The sequence below is a fragment of the Capricornis sumatraensis genome, chromosome 2 (genome assembly GCF_032405125.1).
Source record: "Capricornis sumatraensis isolate serow.1 chromosome 2, serow.2, whole genome shotgun sequence".
NCBI classification, from domain to species: Eukaryota; Metazoa; Chordata; class Mammalia; order Artiodactyla; family Bovidae; genus Capricornis; species Capricornis sumatraensis.
This window is the reverse complement of record NC_091070.1, coordinates 194,691,350-194,707,056: the sequence shown is the minus strand read 5'-3', so window position 1 is coordinate 194,707,056 and position 15,707 is coordinate 194,691,350. Positions and strand designations below refer to the sequence as shown.

Here is a 15,707-nt window from a genome sequence, read left to right as displayed (position 1 = left end):
AGAAGACTCTTGAGAGTCCCTTGGACTGCAAGGAGATCCAACCAGTCCATTCTGAAGGAGATCAGCCCTGGGATTTCTTTGGAAGGAATGATGCTAAAGCTGAAACTCCAGTACTTTGGCCACCTCATGCAAAGAGTTGACTCATTGGAAAAGACTCTGATGCTGGGAGGGATTTGGGGCAGGAGGAGAAGAGGACAACAGAGGATGAGATGGCTGGATGGCATCACTGACTCGATGGACGTGAGTCTGAGTGAACTCCGGGAGATGGTGATGGACAGGGAGGCCTGAGGTGCTGCGATTCATGGGGTCGCAAAGAGTCAGACATGACTGAGCGACTGAACTGAACTGAAACTGTTTCCCAGAGAGGTTTACCAGTTTATATCTATCTGTGCCCATCTCCAGTGTATAAAAGTTGTCAACATTTGGTATTATCAGAGTTTTAATTTTTGCCATACTGGTGGATATAAAATGACATCTCACTCTGAATTGCATTTCACTGACTATTAATGAGACTGAGCATATTTTCATGTATTTATTGGCCATGTATCATTTTTTTTCTGTGACACATACATCCTGTTTATGTCTTTCACCCCTATTTCTATTGCATTAGCATTTTCTTTGGAATTTCTTTAATTTTTTCAACATAAGTGTTACCTATGACCATTTTCTGACACAGTTAAATTCAGTATGTATTAGTTTTTTATTACTATATTCCTAAGCCACAAACTTACTGGCTTAAAGCAACATACATTTATTATCTCAGTTTCCATAGGTTAGGAGTCCAGGTACAGCTTAGGTGAATCTTCATCTCAGGGTGCCTTACGGTGTTAGCTATGCTGGGCTTCTCATTTGGAGTGCAAGGTCCTCAGGTTGTTGGCAGAATTCACTTTCTTACAATACCCATTTTCTTGTTACTACTGGTTGGGACGTACTCTCGGCTCCTAGAGGCTGCCTGCAGTTTCTTGCCTCGTAGATAGTTTACCACGTGGGTGTTCCCTCTTCTTCAGGTCAGCAGGACTGTCTCCGCTTTGAATCTCTGACCTCTAGACCTAGATTTAAAGAGCTTATGTCAGGCCAACTCTGATAATCTCCCTGTTGATTAACTCAGAGTTTATTGATTAGTAACCTAATCATGGGAGTGACACCCAATATATTAATAGGTGTTTTCACCACAGAAAGGTAGGGAATTAAACAAGGTGTGAACAAGAGGAAGCTGACAGTTCTGCCTCTGAACATTTCGGTCCTTCCAAACATGACACAGACCTCAGCATACTTCACTCATTTAATATCTTTACCATTCTTACATTTGTTGTAATTTGTTTTACCTTTTGTAAAAGAAAAAAAAATTAATTATATTCAATTATATTCAGTTTTTAATTCCAGTATTAAAAATCAATATTGATTTTCAATTCATTCAAAATTATTAAATTAACCGCTATATTTTCTTGTTATCTGCTATTTTAGTATCCCATGTTTCCATTAGGACTTGCTTTTCTTGCTGAAATACATCTTTTAATTAGTTCTCTTGATGAGGGTGTATGGTTGTTAAACTCCATTAGTGTTTGTATGTCTGAAATGGTTTTATTTTTTCCATCATTCTTGAATAATTAGTTGGCTACAGAATTCTAGGTTAACAGATTTTTTCCCTCCCTTTCTTCCTTCTTTCATTCATTGCTTCATTTCACCTTCCCTTAGCAAGTACTTTGAAGGTATTACCTCATTGTCTTCTGGCATTTTCTGCAATCTGAAAGAAAGTGAAAATGTTAATCTCTCAGTCTTCTCCTGCTCTCAGTCTTCTCCTACTCTTTGTGACCCCATGGACGAGAGCCTGCCAGGCTCCTCTTACTGGAATTCTCCAGGTGAGACTACTGGAGTGGGATGCCGTTTCCTCCTCTAGAGGATCTGCCCGACCCAGCGGTTGAATCTGGGTCTACTGCATTGCAGGCAGATTCTTTGCCATCTGAACTACGGGAAGCTCTGCAATCTAGCTGCTTTTTTTGAGCTGCATATGTTATGGATTCTTAGTTCCCCTACCAGGGACCAAGCCCTTGGCCTTTACAGTGTAAGGGCAGCATCCTAATCAGTGCACTGCCAAAGAATTCCCCTTTTTTCCTTTTTTAATAAATAGTTATTTGTCTTTCCTCTTTGGCTTTTAGAACTGTCTCTTTCTCTTTGATTTTCTGTAAGTTCACTACTAAAGTTCTCTTTTTTTAGTCAAGTATATGAGTCGTAATTTATATACAGTAATGTGCCTTTTTAGACATATATTACTATATATAAATACACATATATTCAGTTTAGTGAATCTAGACATACCAATAAAGTCCAGTAACAGCTACCAGTATCAAATATATACTGTTTTCATTATCTTTAAACCCTGCTTCATGTCCCTTTGTATTTAATCCCCTCAGCTTACCCTCTGCTCCTGGCAACTAGTAATTTGATTTCTGTCCCTGTAGTTTTGCATTTTTGAGAAAGCCATATAAGTGGAATCTCACTGTTGTGTTTGACTAATTTTTTTAGTGCAGTGCTGTTGAGATTTGTCTGTATGGTTGGATGGATGTTGTTGTTGTTCATTGGTTCAGTCATGTTCACCTCTTTGCGACTCCATGGACTACAGCACACTCGACTTCCCTGTCCTTTACCATCTCTCAGAGCTTACTCAAACTCATGTTCATTGAGTTGGTGATGCCACCCAACCATCTCATCCTCTGTCATCCCTTTTCCTCCTGCCTTCCATCTTTCCCAGTATCAGGGTCTTTTCTAATGAGTCAGCTCTTTGCATCAGGTGGTCAAAGTATTGGAGCTTCAGCTTCAGCATCAGTCCCTCTAGTGAATAGTCAGGATTGATTTCCTTTAGGATTGACTGGTTTGATCTTGCAGTCCAAGGGACTCTTCAAGAGTCTTCTCCAACACCACAGTTCAAAACCATCAATTCTTCGGCACTCAGCCTTCTTTATGGTCCAATTCACATCCATACATGACTACTGGAAAAACCATAGCTTTGACTATATAGACCTTTGTAGGCAAAGAAATGTCTCTGCTTTTTAATATTCTAAGTTTGTCGTTGCTTTTCTTTCAAGGAGCAGGCGTCTTTTAATTTCATGGCTGTAGTCATCATTCATAGTGATTTTGGAGCCCAAGAAAATGAAGTGTGTCACTGTTTCCCCATCTAATTAACATTTTTTGAGAACACACTGTGTGCAAGATGCTATTTGGCATTTTACATATATTCTATCATTCACATCAAGTCTGAAATTTGGTGTAATCTTCCCTATTGTCACAGATGTTGAGGCTCACAGAAATTAGGTAACTTGCACCCAATCTCATAATAGTAAATGCTCAAGCTAGTGTTCAAACCCATGTCTTTGTGACTTCACAATCTGTGATTTTTTTTTTTTTCCAAAATAACATTTTCCTTCCTTGATATGGGGATTATTCTTTTCTTATAGATCTGGCCCAGCAGTTTAAATGTGCAGCCAGATTTGATTAATCCTGGGGCAAAGGTTGTTGTTGTTCAGTCACTTACTCATGTCTGACTCTTTGGAACCCCATGGACTGCAGCATGCTAGGCTTCCCTGTCCTTCACCATCTCCTGGAATTTGCTCAGACTCATGTCCATTGATTTGAAGATGCCATCCAACCATCTCCTCTTCTGTCGCCCTCTTCTCCTTCTGCCCTCAATCTTTCCCAGCGTTAGGGTCTTTTCCAATGAGGCAGAGGTACTACCCCGAAGGTATTTGGAAGGTGATGATGTGCAGGTGAATGTGGCTTTCAGCCGTAAAGCTTCTCTGGATTTTGGGGGGTGGTATTCTCTCCACTTGTGGTCCCTGCTTTTAGTATAGCTTCCACTTCTCTCAAGGATTCTATGTTCCATCACTGAACTGTTCTGCAAATAGACTCTAGTTTCCAAGGAAAGTAAGCATTAACTTCTCTGATGGCGATTTCTCTACTTGCTATTATTTCAGAGGTATCAAAGGAAGTTTGCACATGTCTCAGAATAAATCTTCTGTTACCTTATTGAACAGCTCTTATCAGGAGGTTCTTTTGTAATTCTAAACTGAGGAAACTGTCTCCTTAATGAAGGGTGACTTGTTACTATTTCATTCAAAAAATACTTGAATTAGAAAGTGCTTGGTTAAGAGCATTTGCAAGTAAAAGAAAAAAACCTGCCTGATATAAGATTAAATAAGCCCTAGGTTGTTTCTGTTTCATATTTATCCCAACTATTAATAAAATTAGAATAAATCCAATCTGTGGTTCTACTTTCTCCATAAATTTTTTCCCTTAAGTGTCTCTTATGTATCTGTATTTAATGTCTTCATTAATTACATTCATGAATTGAATTTATTTACTCAATGGGACTGTAAACTGTGTGAGAGCAGGTACCTAATCCTAATATTTTTTCATGAACTTTGAGGTAATAATTCTGATCCTGAGACCTCTACAGTAATTCATACAGTAAGTTGTATAATCTAAAGGAAGGTATCAATATTTTTTGATGTCTTTTAGCCAGACAAACTAGAGTGTGCTAATAATTCAGGGTATTTTATGCTCACCAGAAGCCCTCATCAAATTGGAAAACAAATTTTCATTTACTAAATGCTATTTATTTAAAAAATAACTTTATAAATGTGTGTCTTTCATAGTGAAAGGTTGGGAATTAATGTTTGGTAATGTCTGGCCTGGAGAAGGCAATGGCAACCCACTCCAGTACTCCTGCCTGGAAAATCCCATGGATGAAGGAGCCTGGTAGGCTGCAGTCCATGGGATCGCGAAGAGTCAGGCGCGACTGAGTGACTTCACTTTCACTTTTCACTTTAATGCATTGGAGAAGGAAATGGCAACCCACTCCAGTGTTCTTGCCTGGAGAATCCCAGGGACGGGGGAGCCTGGTGGGCTGCCGTCTATGGGGTCGCACAGAGTTGGACACGACTGAAGCGACTTAGCAGTAGCAGTAATGTCTGGCCCAGGGCTGATGATAATGATTATTAAAAATATGATTGTTCTATTGATAGTAATTAATGTACTTTTTCATTTTAGGGAATGTTGTAGGCAACTTGGGACATTCCTTCTTCAGTCAAAGTTTCCTTGGCAGTAAAGAACATGGTGGATTCTTATATGTGACATCTACCTACCAGTCACTACAAGACCTAGTACTCCCAACCCCACCTTACTTGTTTGGGATTCTCATTCAGAAATGGGAAACTCCTTGGGCTAAAGTGTTTCCCATCCGACTAATGTTGAGACTTGGAGCTGAATATCGACGTGAGTAAAAAATACCCTCTTCGAAACCATATGACCAAGACCAAGACATAAAAACTTAGTGGAGACTTGAGATATTCAGAGCCCCATGGTGATACAATTAAACAGAAGTAGTCTTTTAAAATAACTAAGCTAAATATGGTCAGTGTCTCTACTTTCTCTTTGCGGCCTCCTCCTGGAATCTTCTGGACCCATGTCTCTTGCATTGCTTTGACTGTAATGGGAAGGACTCAAAATAACAAGTGAGGGTGCTAGTGATTATTTATTGCCTTGTAAACTTACTGGTTTTATAGGTTAATTTATAGGTTTTATACAGGACCATCTTCAGAAAAAATGAATATCAGCTTACCAAGTAACTGTATTTTTTATAGTATCCATATATGGTGAGCATATTTTTTTTCACTTGCTTGGAAAATAGTTATGACAAATTATATTTTATATACTGTAACAGACAGGAAGCTAGTGGTATAGAGATAACTCTCAGCTGGTAAAGTAAGCAATAAAAGAGCCTCTGTGCCCATGGTTGTAGCAGTGCAACTAAGCTGTGATTGTTTTTAAAGACATTAAGGCCTGAATGCAAGCCTTATTTTAAACTTCATATCAGAGTTGCCCTGGTCTAGGAATCAGACCACTGGAATAGGTTTTTAACTTTGCCACTTACTAGCTCTATTACTTTGAGTGAAGTCATATAAGTTGCTGACCATCAGTTTCTTTGCCTTTTCTGTTGCATAATATTACTAAGAGGATGGTATTATGAATCAGCAAAATAAAGTAAGGAAAGGAAAGGATTAAATTTAGAGGAAACAACATTTGTATCTTCCTGGCTTGCACAGGCAGTTGAAACCGTAAACTTCAAGGAGCCAGCTAGGATCACCTGGTGTTCGGCTTATGTAAGGAGTGTCCTGATTCAGACATGTATAAGAGTGAACTCTTTTTAAAAAAGACTTCCTAACCACAGAGGAAGGAATTCAGTGCTGTAATGAGTAATTACAGTTATATTTTGAGAACTTTATGAAACTTGGTATCTCTTTTACCAAAATTATAAGCTGCCGAACTTAGTCTCTTCATTTCTCATTTGCATAGTTTACCCATGCCCACTGTTCAGCGTCAGATTTCGGAAGCCATTGTTCGGAGAGACTGGGCATACCATCATGAATCTTCTTGCAGTAAGTTGAGAATTATTATTTTCTTGTTCCTTACTGGGGTTTGTATGGGAGAAGGAAGCAGATTTTATTATTTTGTTCATACCTTGCTGCTTCAGGGAAGTGAAGATTTATGTTAAAAGAACAGAACCTGTATATTCTTTGGAAAGTACTTGGAGCTTTGGAATGAAATAGTACTGGATTCTGGCTCTTGGTTATACACTTACTAAGTGACCTTGCAGGAATATTGTGAGCAGTAGTGCATACTTAAAGCACCGAGCATTATATCTTGTTTTAATTTTAAGCCTGGCATCCTAGAGATTTCTCCGGTGTCCATGTAGCTTACAGTTTAGCCAAAGACTGATCAGAGATTGTATTCACATACCTCAAGGCAATAAGGCATCTATACTTTCTTGATCTGTGGACTGGGATTCAAATGTTATTCCTTTATTTTCCACTGGACTCTCTCATGTCTCCTTGGCACATGCATAGCCTCTGACCCTGCTGACCAAGGATTAGGTGGCTTGGGCCCACTAAGGTCACAGACCAAGGTCAGTCCTGGGTATGTATGTGGAGAATTTATGAAATTCCCTGTGGCTGTCTCACTCCCAGAACTCCTTGTTACATTTCGGGCCAGTCTGCCTGCTTATTACTTGCTCCAAATAGATTAGCAGCCTCTGGGTAACAGAGCCGCTGCTCTTCTTTCCTTAGTCGCTGAGATTACCACTTTGACTGAGACACTCCAAATCAAGCAAGATTCTACAAGAACCAAAACTTACTGTTTTCACAAACTACCTTGCCTTGGTTGAACTACCGGGCAAAGTTAGGGGCAGCTCCAGGCAAGAAGATCACAGACTCAACTCTGTTCTTCTTCCTTGAAGTTCAGTGATTTTCCTGAATGAGCACATCTCAGCGTATTGTGTGCTTTTAGCCTGAGTCAAGGGCACTGAAATGGTTGGGTTTTTGTTTTCTTTTTTAAATAGATTTATCTAACTTTATTGCTTTTGGGGGACTTGATTTATTACTCTGTCATGGAATTGTAGTTATAGTTCCAGTTATCTTTCAAAGAGATTTAAACCGTGAGAAAGGTTCTAATAGGTCTACTCATGTAGCTGCCATTTGCAGTGTTCTCCATTCCTTTGTGTAAATCTGCATTTCCATCTGGTGTCCTCCTCCCTGAAAGATTTCCTCTAATGTTTCTTATAGTGTGGATTGGCTGGTAATGAATTCTTTTAGCATCTGTGTTTCTTACAAAGTCCTTTGTATTTGAAAGAAGACACTTTTGCCGGATGTAGAATTCTAGGCCGACAGTTCTATTCTTTGAGAATTTTAAAGATTTACTCTATTGCCTTCTGGTTTGCATTTTTTTCTAATGAGAAATATGCTTTCCATCTTGCCTTTCTTTGTTTCTCTCTACAGCAATTTGTATGATATCTGGAATGAGAATGTAAGAAGCATTTTTTCCCCCACAAATTGACTAGAAGTATTGAGAAACAAGAGCAGATAGTGACATCAATAGACAAATACTTTAAACGTACAGCCATTTTTCTAATATACTATATAATTATGCTCAGATACTTTCTGTCCTTTAGCCATGACAAAGAAACTTTTAAGCAATCACCAGTAGGACATATAGCTGTTATTTCCCTATTTACGATGAGATTCTGCAAATAGTATCTAACATTTTTATGATTCTTTGTAACTCAAAATGCTTTATATTATTTTGCCACCACAATAGTTCTACAAGTTAGTAGGGATGCATATTATTTACATTTTAAAGATTCAGCAACCTAAGCTTAGAAATTGTATAGCAAACTGTAAAGCCAGGGTTTGCATCTTCCTACTCCATCCTCCTTGCTCTTTCTGCTACATACTCCTTAGATTCTCAGCCAGTGCTCTTAGATGCAAACACTTGTGAGAACAAGCTCCTAGATTTAAAGCAAACTTGCTTTATAGAATTTATTGAATTTAGGGTGGATCAGATCATTACATTTTTCTCAATATTCTAGCCAAATCATTAATTATCATATGTTGAAAGTAGTACTATTAAATTTGTTTTGAAATGTAATTATTAGCTTCTCTAAACACTGAACAAAGTAGTCTATCAATTCAGTCTTGAATTATGTTAAAATTAACTGGCTCAGAGTACAGAAAAAACAGTTGTAATGTGAATTACCTATTCCAACTATAGGGCTGAGAATAAAATAGTGGAAAATATATGGTTGCCATTGTAAGTGGAAGAGGGCTTCCCTGGCGGCTCAGTAGTGAAGGGTCCCATTACCAGTGCAAGAGACACAGGTTCAATCCTGGGTCAGGAAGATCCCCTGGAGAAGAAAACGACAACCTACTCCAGTGTTCTTGCCTGGGAAATCGCATGGACAGAGGAGCCTAGTGGGCTACAGTCCATCAGGTCTCAAGGGTCGGACATTACTTAGCGACTGAAACAATAGTCACAGTGATTTTTAGTGGCTTTGGACATTATTTGGAATTAAGCTAAACTTCACAGATTAGGGACACAGTTCTTCATAAGACTGCCATTACTTCAGGTGCTAGCTGTAAGTTCAAGGGTCCCCAGACCTCCTACAGTTGGCACTAACTAGATACAAATGTGGGAGATCCCACTAACCCGTCAGGTTTGACGATTCACTGGAATGATTCACAGAACTCAGCAAAGTACTGTGCAGTTGACCCTTGAACAACATGGGTTTGAACTGCTCAGATCCACTTATTTGGATTTTTTTTTTCCCCTAGTAAATTTGTACTACACAATCCATGGTTACTAGAATCTGCAGATTACAGAACTGCAGTTCAGAGAGCTGAGTGTAATGTTATACATGGATTTTTGACTGTGCAGGGGTTGACTCCCCTAACCCCCATGTTATTCAAGAGCCAACTGTACTTAAGAGTTTTATTTTAACAGTGGAGATATAAATCAGGAGCAGCCAATAGAAGAGACACATAGTGCAGGGTCTGGGAGGGTTCCAAACAACTAACTTTTGTGTCTTGAGTTTTTATTGGTGATTCCTTACTATTCCTGATTGATTGAATCATTGGCTATGTGATTGAACTCAATCTTCAGCCCCACTTCAGCATTCCCCAAAAGTCAGGCCGGTATCGTGTACCTCAAAGCCCAAATCTCTCATCATGTGGTTGATGTTTCTGAAATGGCCAGCTATCACCCTGAGTCACCTTGTTAGCCTGAATATCATCAAGTTGACACGGACTGTCAAATGCAGTAGACATAGGCCCCACCAGGAGTAACAAGGGCACTCGTATCACTCAGGAAATTCCAAGGGTTTAGAAGCTATGTCCCAGGAACCAGGGGCAAAGGTCAGCCAAATTCTTTATTATACAGTAAGACTCTACTCAATGCCCATGAATGTCCAAGATGTCTTTCTATCTGGATTTTGGGAATAGGCATTATTCCCAGACCTGTGTATCAGATAATGCTCCCAGTAATCACTTCAGGCATTTTTTTCACTGGCCTCAGGTTACCTCACACTTATTAGCTAATGAGAGCACTGCTAAATACTGGATGTGACCTTCTGCAAACCTTCAGAGTCCTGTCTGCAGTTTTCTCCTCTCTGTCCTGTCAACTCTAACTACCTTCATTTTTCTCATTTTTCAGTTTTCTCCTCAGGAAATCTGCCAGCCTCTGCCGGGGTTCCCCTTTCCTGCATCTGAGCTTGGAAGCTCTCCTGGAGCATAACCTGGGCAGTCACAGAGCTCATCTTGTTTGTTTCCAGTCTCTCAAGGATCACTATCCTTGGTTACCTGAAATCGCTCTCTTAAAAATCATTGTTCCGTGTGTTTTGTGTGGTCTTTGGTTGTTTAAGACATGAGAGTAATCTAGTCTCCTTTCCTCCACCTTGGGCAGAAATGAAAATTTCTAACTTCTATTTTAATATATAATATCTCTCTATATTCTTCTACTCCAGCCCCCACCCCTTTGTCCTTCCTTGGTAATTTTAGTTTTAGTCTCATTTTTCTGGAGGATAGTTTTTCTTTCAGGTTGTAATCTATTTTGGAATGAAAAGGAGATATTTGTCCTGCAATCTAGCAACAGCAGCCTAAGGTTTCTGTGGTCTCTATCATTTCATTTATACAAACATTTGTTGAATTATCTCCTGAAGCATCTCACTCTACATCATCACTTTCTCTCTAGATTATCAGGATCCTGCAGTCTATTGATTTCAATAAACCTTTTCACGATTTCTCACTCCTGTTACTTTTCTGTTTTTGTATATTTTGATTCCATAGTTTCATCATCAAATCACTTTTTTTACATAATTCTAGTTCCTTTTTCTCTTTTACTGTGTGTTGTGGTAGCCTGGCAAAATGTAAACCCTGCTTAAATCTACCTCTTTCTTTAAAACTTAAAAAAATTTTATGTATGGTAAAAGCCACCTTTTTTTGAGTACATTTCCAAGAGTTTTCACACATGTACCACTCTCACAATTGAAGTACAGAACAGTTCTGTCACTTCGGAATATTTGCTGCTGCTGCTGCTAAGTCACGTCAGTCATGTCCGACTCTGTGTGACCCCATAGACGGCAGCCCACCAGGCTCCTGTGTCCCTGGGATTCTCCAGGCAAGAACACTGGAGTGGGTTGCCATTTCCTTCTCCAGTGCATGAAAGTGAAAAGTGAAAGGGAAGTCACTGGTGCACTTCTAATGTCTGGTAATCATTGATTCTTTGTCCCTGTAGTTTTAGTTTTTTCTGACTGTCCTGTAAGGGAAATTATACAGAATGTAGCCTTCTCAGTCTGGCTTCTTTTACTTATCTTAATGCATTTGAGATTAATCTATGTTATATGTATTGTTGGGAAGGAAATAAAATCTTTCTTTTCCACTCATCTCAGGTTCTTTGGCTGAGGTCATCTAAATTAGACTGGCCAAAGACTGATTAACAAGAGGCATATTTAGCTGTGGGATACTCTGGTAACCTTCAGTTATCAATAGATGATTGATTTTTATTGCTGAGCCAGGGTTGTGTTGTATGTGTGAACTATAGTTTATTCATTCACCTGTTGATGGATATCTGGGTTTCTAGTTTCTTGCAACTGAATAAAACTGCTATAAATATAAACATTCATGTATTAAACTCTGTGTGAATGTTTAGTTTTCATTTATCTAGGTGTGGGAGAGTTGAGCCATATTGTATGTTTAACATTATGAAAGTGAAAGTCGGTCAGTCGTGTTCAACTCTTTGTGACTCCATGGACTGTACAGTCCATGGAATTTTCCAGGCCAGAATACTGGAGTGGATAGCCTTTCCCTCCTCCAGGGAATCTTCCCAACCCAGGGATTGAACCCAGGTCTCCTGCATTGCAGGCGGATTCTTTTCCAGCTGAGCCACAGGAGAAGCGCAAGAATACTGGAGTGGTTAGCCTATCCCTTCTCCAGGGTTCTTCCCAACCCAGGGATCGAACCGGGGTCTCCCGCATTTCAGGTGGATTCTTTACCAACTGAGCTGTCAGGATTTAACATTGTAAGGAACTGTAAAATTGTTTTCCAAAATGCCTGCAGTGTTCTTTTTTTTTGGTCCACACTTATTCCTCCTTTATTTTTAATTTTTGCCATTCTAATAGAAATCTAATGGTTTTAATTTTTGTGATTTTAATTTTTATGTTTCCAATGATGAGTGATTTAGAGCATTTTTTATTTGCTTATTTTGTCTTCTTTATGTCTCTAATGAATGTTCAAATTTTTGCTCATTTAAAACGTATGGGTTTTGTTTTCTTATTGTTGAATTTTGAGAGTATTTCATGTATTCTGAATGTAAGTCCTTTGGTAGATTTGTATCATTTTAAAATATTTTCTCTTTTTTTTGTGGTTTTATTTTTATTTTTTTTATATTTTTTAAAAAATTATGTATTTATTTATTGTTTACTTTACGATATTGTATTGGTTTTTGCCATACATGACCATGAATCCGCCATGGGTGTACACGTGTTCCCAATCCTAAACTCCCTCCCACCTCCCTCCCCACACCATCCGTCTGGGTTATCCCAGTGCACTCTCAAGTCTGTAGATCATCTTTTCATTTTTAAAAATAATGTCATTAACAGAACCAAAGTTTTTAATTTTGTTGAAGTCCAGTTTGTTAATTTTTTATGAGGCATTCTGTTTATATCATATCTAAGAATTTATTGACTAAAACTTAAGTCACAAACATTTTCCCCTATGCTTTCTTCAAAAGTTTATGGTTTTATGTTTTATATATAGGTTTGTGATCCATTTTTAGTTAATTTTTGTTTGTGAGGCATTCCTTGAAGTTCTTTTTTCCCCCATTTGCATGTCCAGTCATTTCAGTATCACTTGTCATTTACTTGCCTTAGCACCTTTCAGTCAGTTCAGTTGCTCAGTCATGTCCAACTCTTTGTGACCCCATGACTGCAGCACGCCAGGCTTCCCTGTCCATCACCAACTCCCAGAGCTTGCTCAGCTCATGTCCATAGAGTTGGTGATACCATCCAACCATCTCATCCTCTGTTGTCCCCTTCTTCTCACACCTTCAGTCTTTCCCAGCATCAGGGTCTTTCCCAGTGAGTCAGTTCTTCACATCAGTTGGCCAAAGTATTAGAGTTTCAGCTTCAGCATCAGTCCTTCCATGAATATTCAGGACTGATTTCCTTTAGGATTGACTGGTTGAATCTCCTTGTAGTCCGAAGGATTCTCAAGAGTCTTCTCCAACACCACAGTTCAAAAGCATCAATTCTTCAGTGTTCAGCTTTCTTTATGGTCCAGCTCTCACATCCATAATGACTACTGGAAAAAACCATAATTTGACTGGATGGACATTTGTCAGCAAAGTAATGTCTCTGCTTTTTAATATGCTATCTACGTTGGTCATAGGTTTTCTTCCAAGGAGCAAGCATCTTTTAACTTCATGGCTGCAATCACCATCTGCAGTGATTTTGGAGCCCCAAAAAATAGTCTGTTGCTGTTTCCATTGTTTCCCCATCTACTTGCCATGAAGTGATGGGACTGGATGACATGGTCTTAGTTTTCTGAATGTTGAATTTTAAGCCAACTTTTTCACTCTCCTCTTTCACTTTTCATCAAGAGGCTCTTTAGTTCTTCCTTGCTTTCTGCCATAAAGGTGGTGTCACCTGCATTTCTGAGGTTATTGATATTTCTCCCGGCAGTCTTGATTCCTGGTTGTGCTTCATCCACTCCAGCATTTCGCCTGATATACTCTACATGTAAGTTAAATAAGCAGGGTGACAATATGCAGCCTTGATGTACTCCTTTCCCGATTTGGAATCAGTCTGATGTTCCACATTCAGTTCTAACTGTTGCTTCTTGACCTGCATACAGATTTCTCAGGAGGCAGGTCAGGTGGTCTGGTATTCCCATCTCTTTCAGAATTTTCCACAGCTTGTTGTGATCCACACAGTCAGTGCTTTGGCGTAATCAGTAAAGCCGAAATAGATGTTTTTCTGGTACTCTCTTGCTTTTTCCATGATCCATCAGATGTTGGCCATTTGATCTCTGGTTTCTCTGCCTTTTCTAAATCCAGCCTGAACATCTGGAAGTTCACGGTTCACGTACTGTGGAAGCCTGGCTTGGAGAATTTTGAGCAGTACTGTGCTAGCTTGTGAGATGAGTGCAATTGTGAAGTGAGCATTCTTTGGCATTCTTTCTTTGGAATGAAAACTGACCTTTCCAGTCGTTATTGAGTGCAGCACTTTCACAGCATCATCTTTCAGGATTTGAAATAGCTCAACTGAAATTCCATCACCTCCACTAGCTTTGTTCATAGTGATGCTTCCTAAGGTCCACTTGACTTCACGTTCCAGAATGTCTGGCTCTAGGTAAGTGATCACACCATCATGGTTATCTGGATCGTGAAGATCTTTTTTGTACAGTTCTTCCGTGTATTCTTGCCACCTCTTCTTAATATCTTCTGCTTCTGTTCGGTCCATACTGTTTCTGCCCTTTATTGTGCCCATCTTTGCATGAAATGTTCCCTTGGTATCTCTAATTTTCTTGAAGAGATCTCTAGACCTTCCCATTTTATTGTTTTCCTCTCTTTTTTTTTTTTTTTTCTTTGCTTGGTCACTGAAGAAGGCTTTCTTATCTCTCCTTGCTGTTCTTTGGAACTCTGCTTTCAGATGGTTATATCTTTCCTTTTCTCTTTTTCCTTTAGCTTCTCTTCTTTTCTCAGCTATTTGTAAGGGCTCCTCAGACAACCGTTTTGCCTTTTTGCATTTCTTTTTCTTGGGGATGGTCTTAGTCTGCCTCCTGTACAATGTCATCAACCTCCATCCATAGTTCTTCAGGCCTCTGTCTATCAGATCTAATCCCTTGAATCTACTTGTCACTTCCATTCTATAATCGTAAGGGATTAAATTTAGGTCATACCTGAAAAGTCAGTTGATTTTACCAGTGCAGATCTGACTCTTTCTTCATTCTTAACTTACATCCAAGTTAAATATGAGTGAAGACAGAAAGAGCAGCATACCCATGGGTCTCATTTTAGATTCATGACCAGTACCATTAAGGAAGCTCTTGAACCTACCCAGCAATCCTTCCTGGTCCCTAATACATTCCTAGCTCCCCATGTGACTTTTTGTACGTGATTTCTTCTCAAATTTCCTGTGCTGCCTCTCCCTTCCTCAGTTTCAGCTGATGACATAGCCCCAATTTCCCTGAATGAATAGAAGCAATCAAAAGATAGTTTTCACACAGTTCCGTCCAACAACTTACTAGCATCTATGCATTTCCTCCTGTTAGTTTCCAGGACACCATTCTTTCTCAGTTCTTTTCCTGCATTCTTCTGACCTGCCACTTTCCCCTTCCCATCATATTCTGTATCTTAGTTGGTGGCAGTTCCTGTCTTCTACTTGCCCGAGCCATACAGTTCAGGATCATCAACTCTTTTTTTTTTTTTCACATTCCACATCCAACCTAAGGGCAAATATTGTCTGTTTTCCCTTTAAATATATCTAGAATCTGATAACTTCTGACTGCCTTTTGAACTGTTAAAATCTTGGTTCAAGTTATCACTGTCTCTTGCTTGGATTATTTTTATTGTGTTTATCTGATCTCCTTTCTTCTATTCTTGGTCCTTTTCCATCTGTTCTTTACAGAGGAGAGAGAGAGATCTATTACGGTAGGTCGAAAGCCTTCTCAAAGTAAAGGTCAAGGTCCTTGTGACAGACAGGACCCTGTGAAATCTAGCTGTGACCTGAACTGCTGCCACTTGAGCTCACTTTGCTTCACTGGATGTGGTGTATGTGTGTGTTTTAGTGTATAAATGTTCACTGAGTTCCCAGCATGTTCCAGGCATTT

The 15,707-nt window shown here is 39.2% G+C and overlaps 1 protein-coding gene across 2 annotated transcripts in view; it reads left to right on the top strand.

Annotated features, from left to right (window-relative positions):
* The window catches only part of ZFYVE9 (zinc finger FYVE-type containing 9), a 103,419-nt gene that overhangs the window by 52,236 nt on the left and 35,476 nt on the right, over window positions 1–15,707 (top strand). For both annotated transcript variants that reach the window (XM_068963563.1, XM_068963562.1), the window contains 2 exons: window positions 5,044–5,268; window positions 6,349–6,431. In XM_068963563.1, coding sequence (XP_068819664.1) covers window positions 5,044–5,268; window positions 6,349–6,431 — 308 coding nt within the window. The remainder of the gene's footprint in view (window positions 1–5,043; window positions 5,269–6,348; window positions 6,432–15,707) is intronic.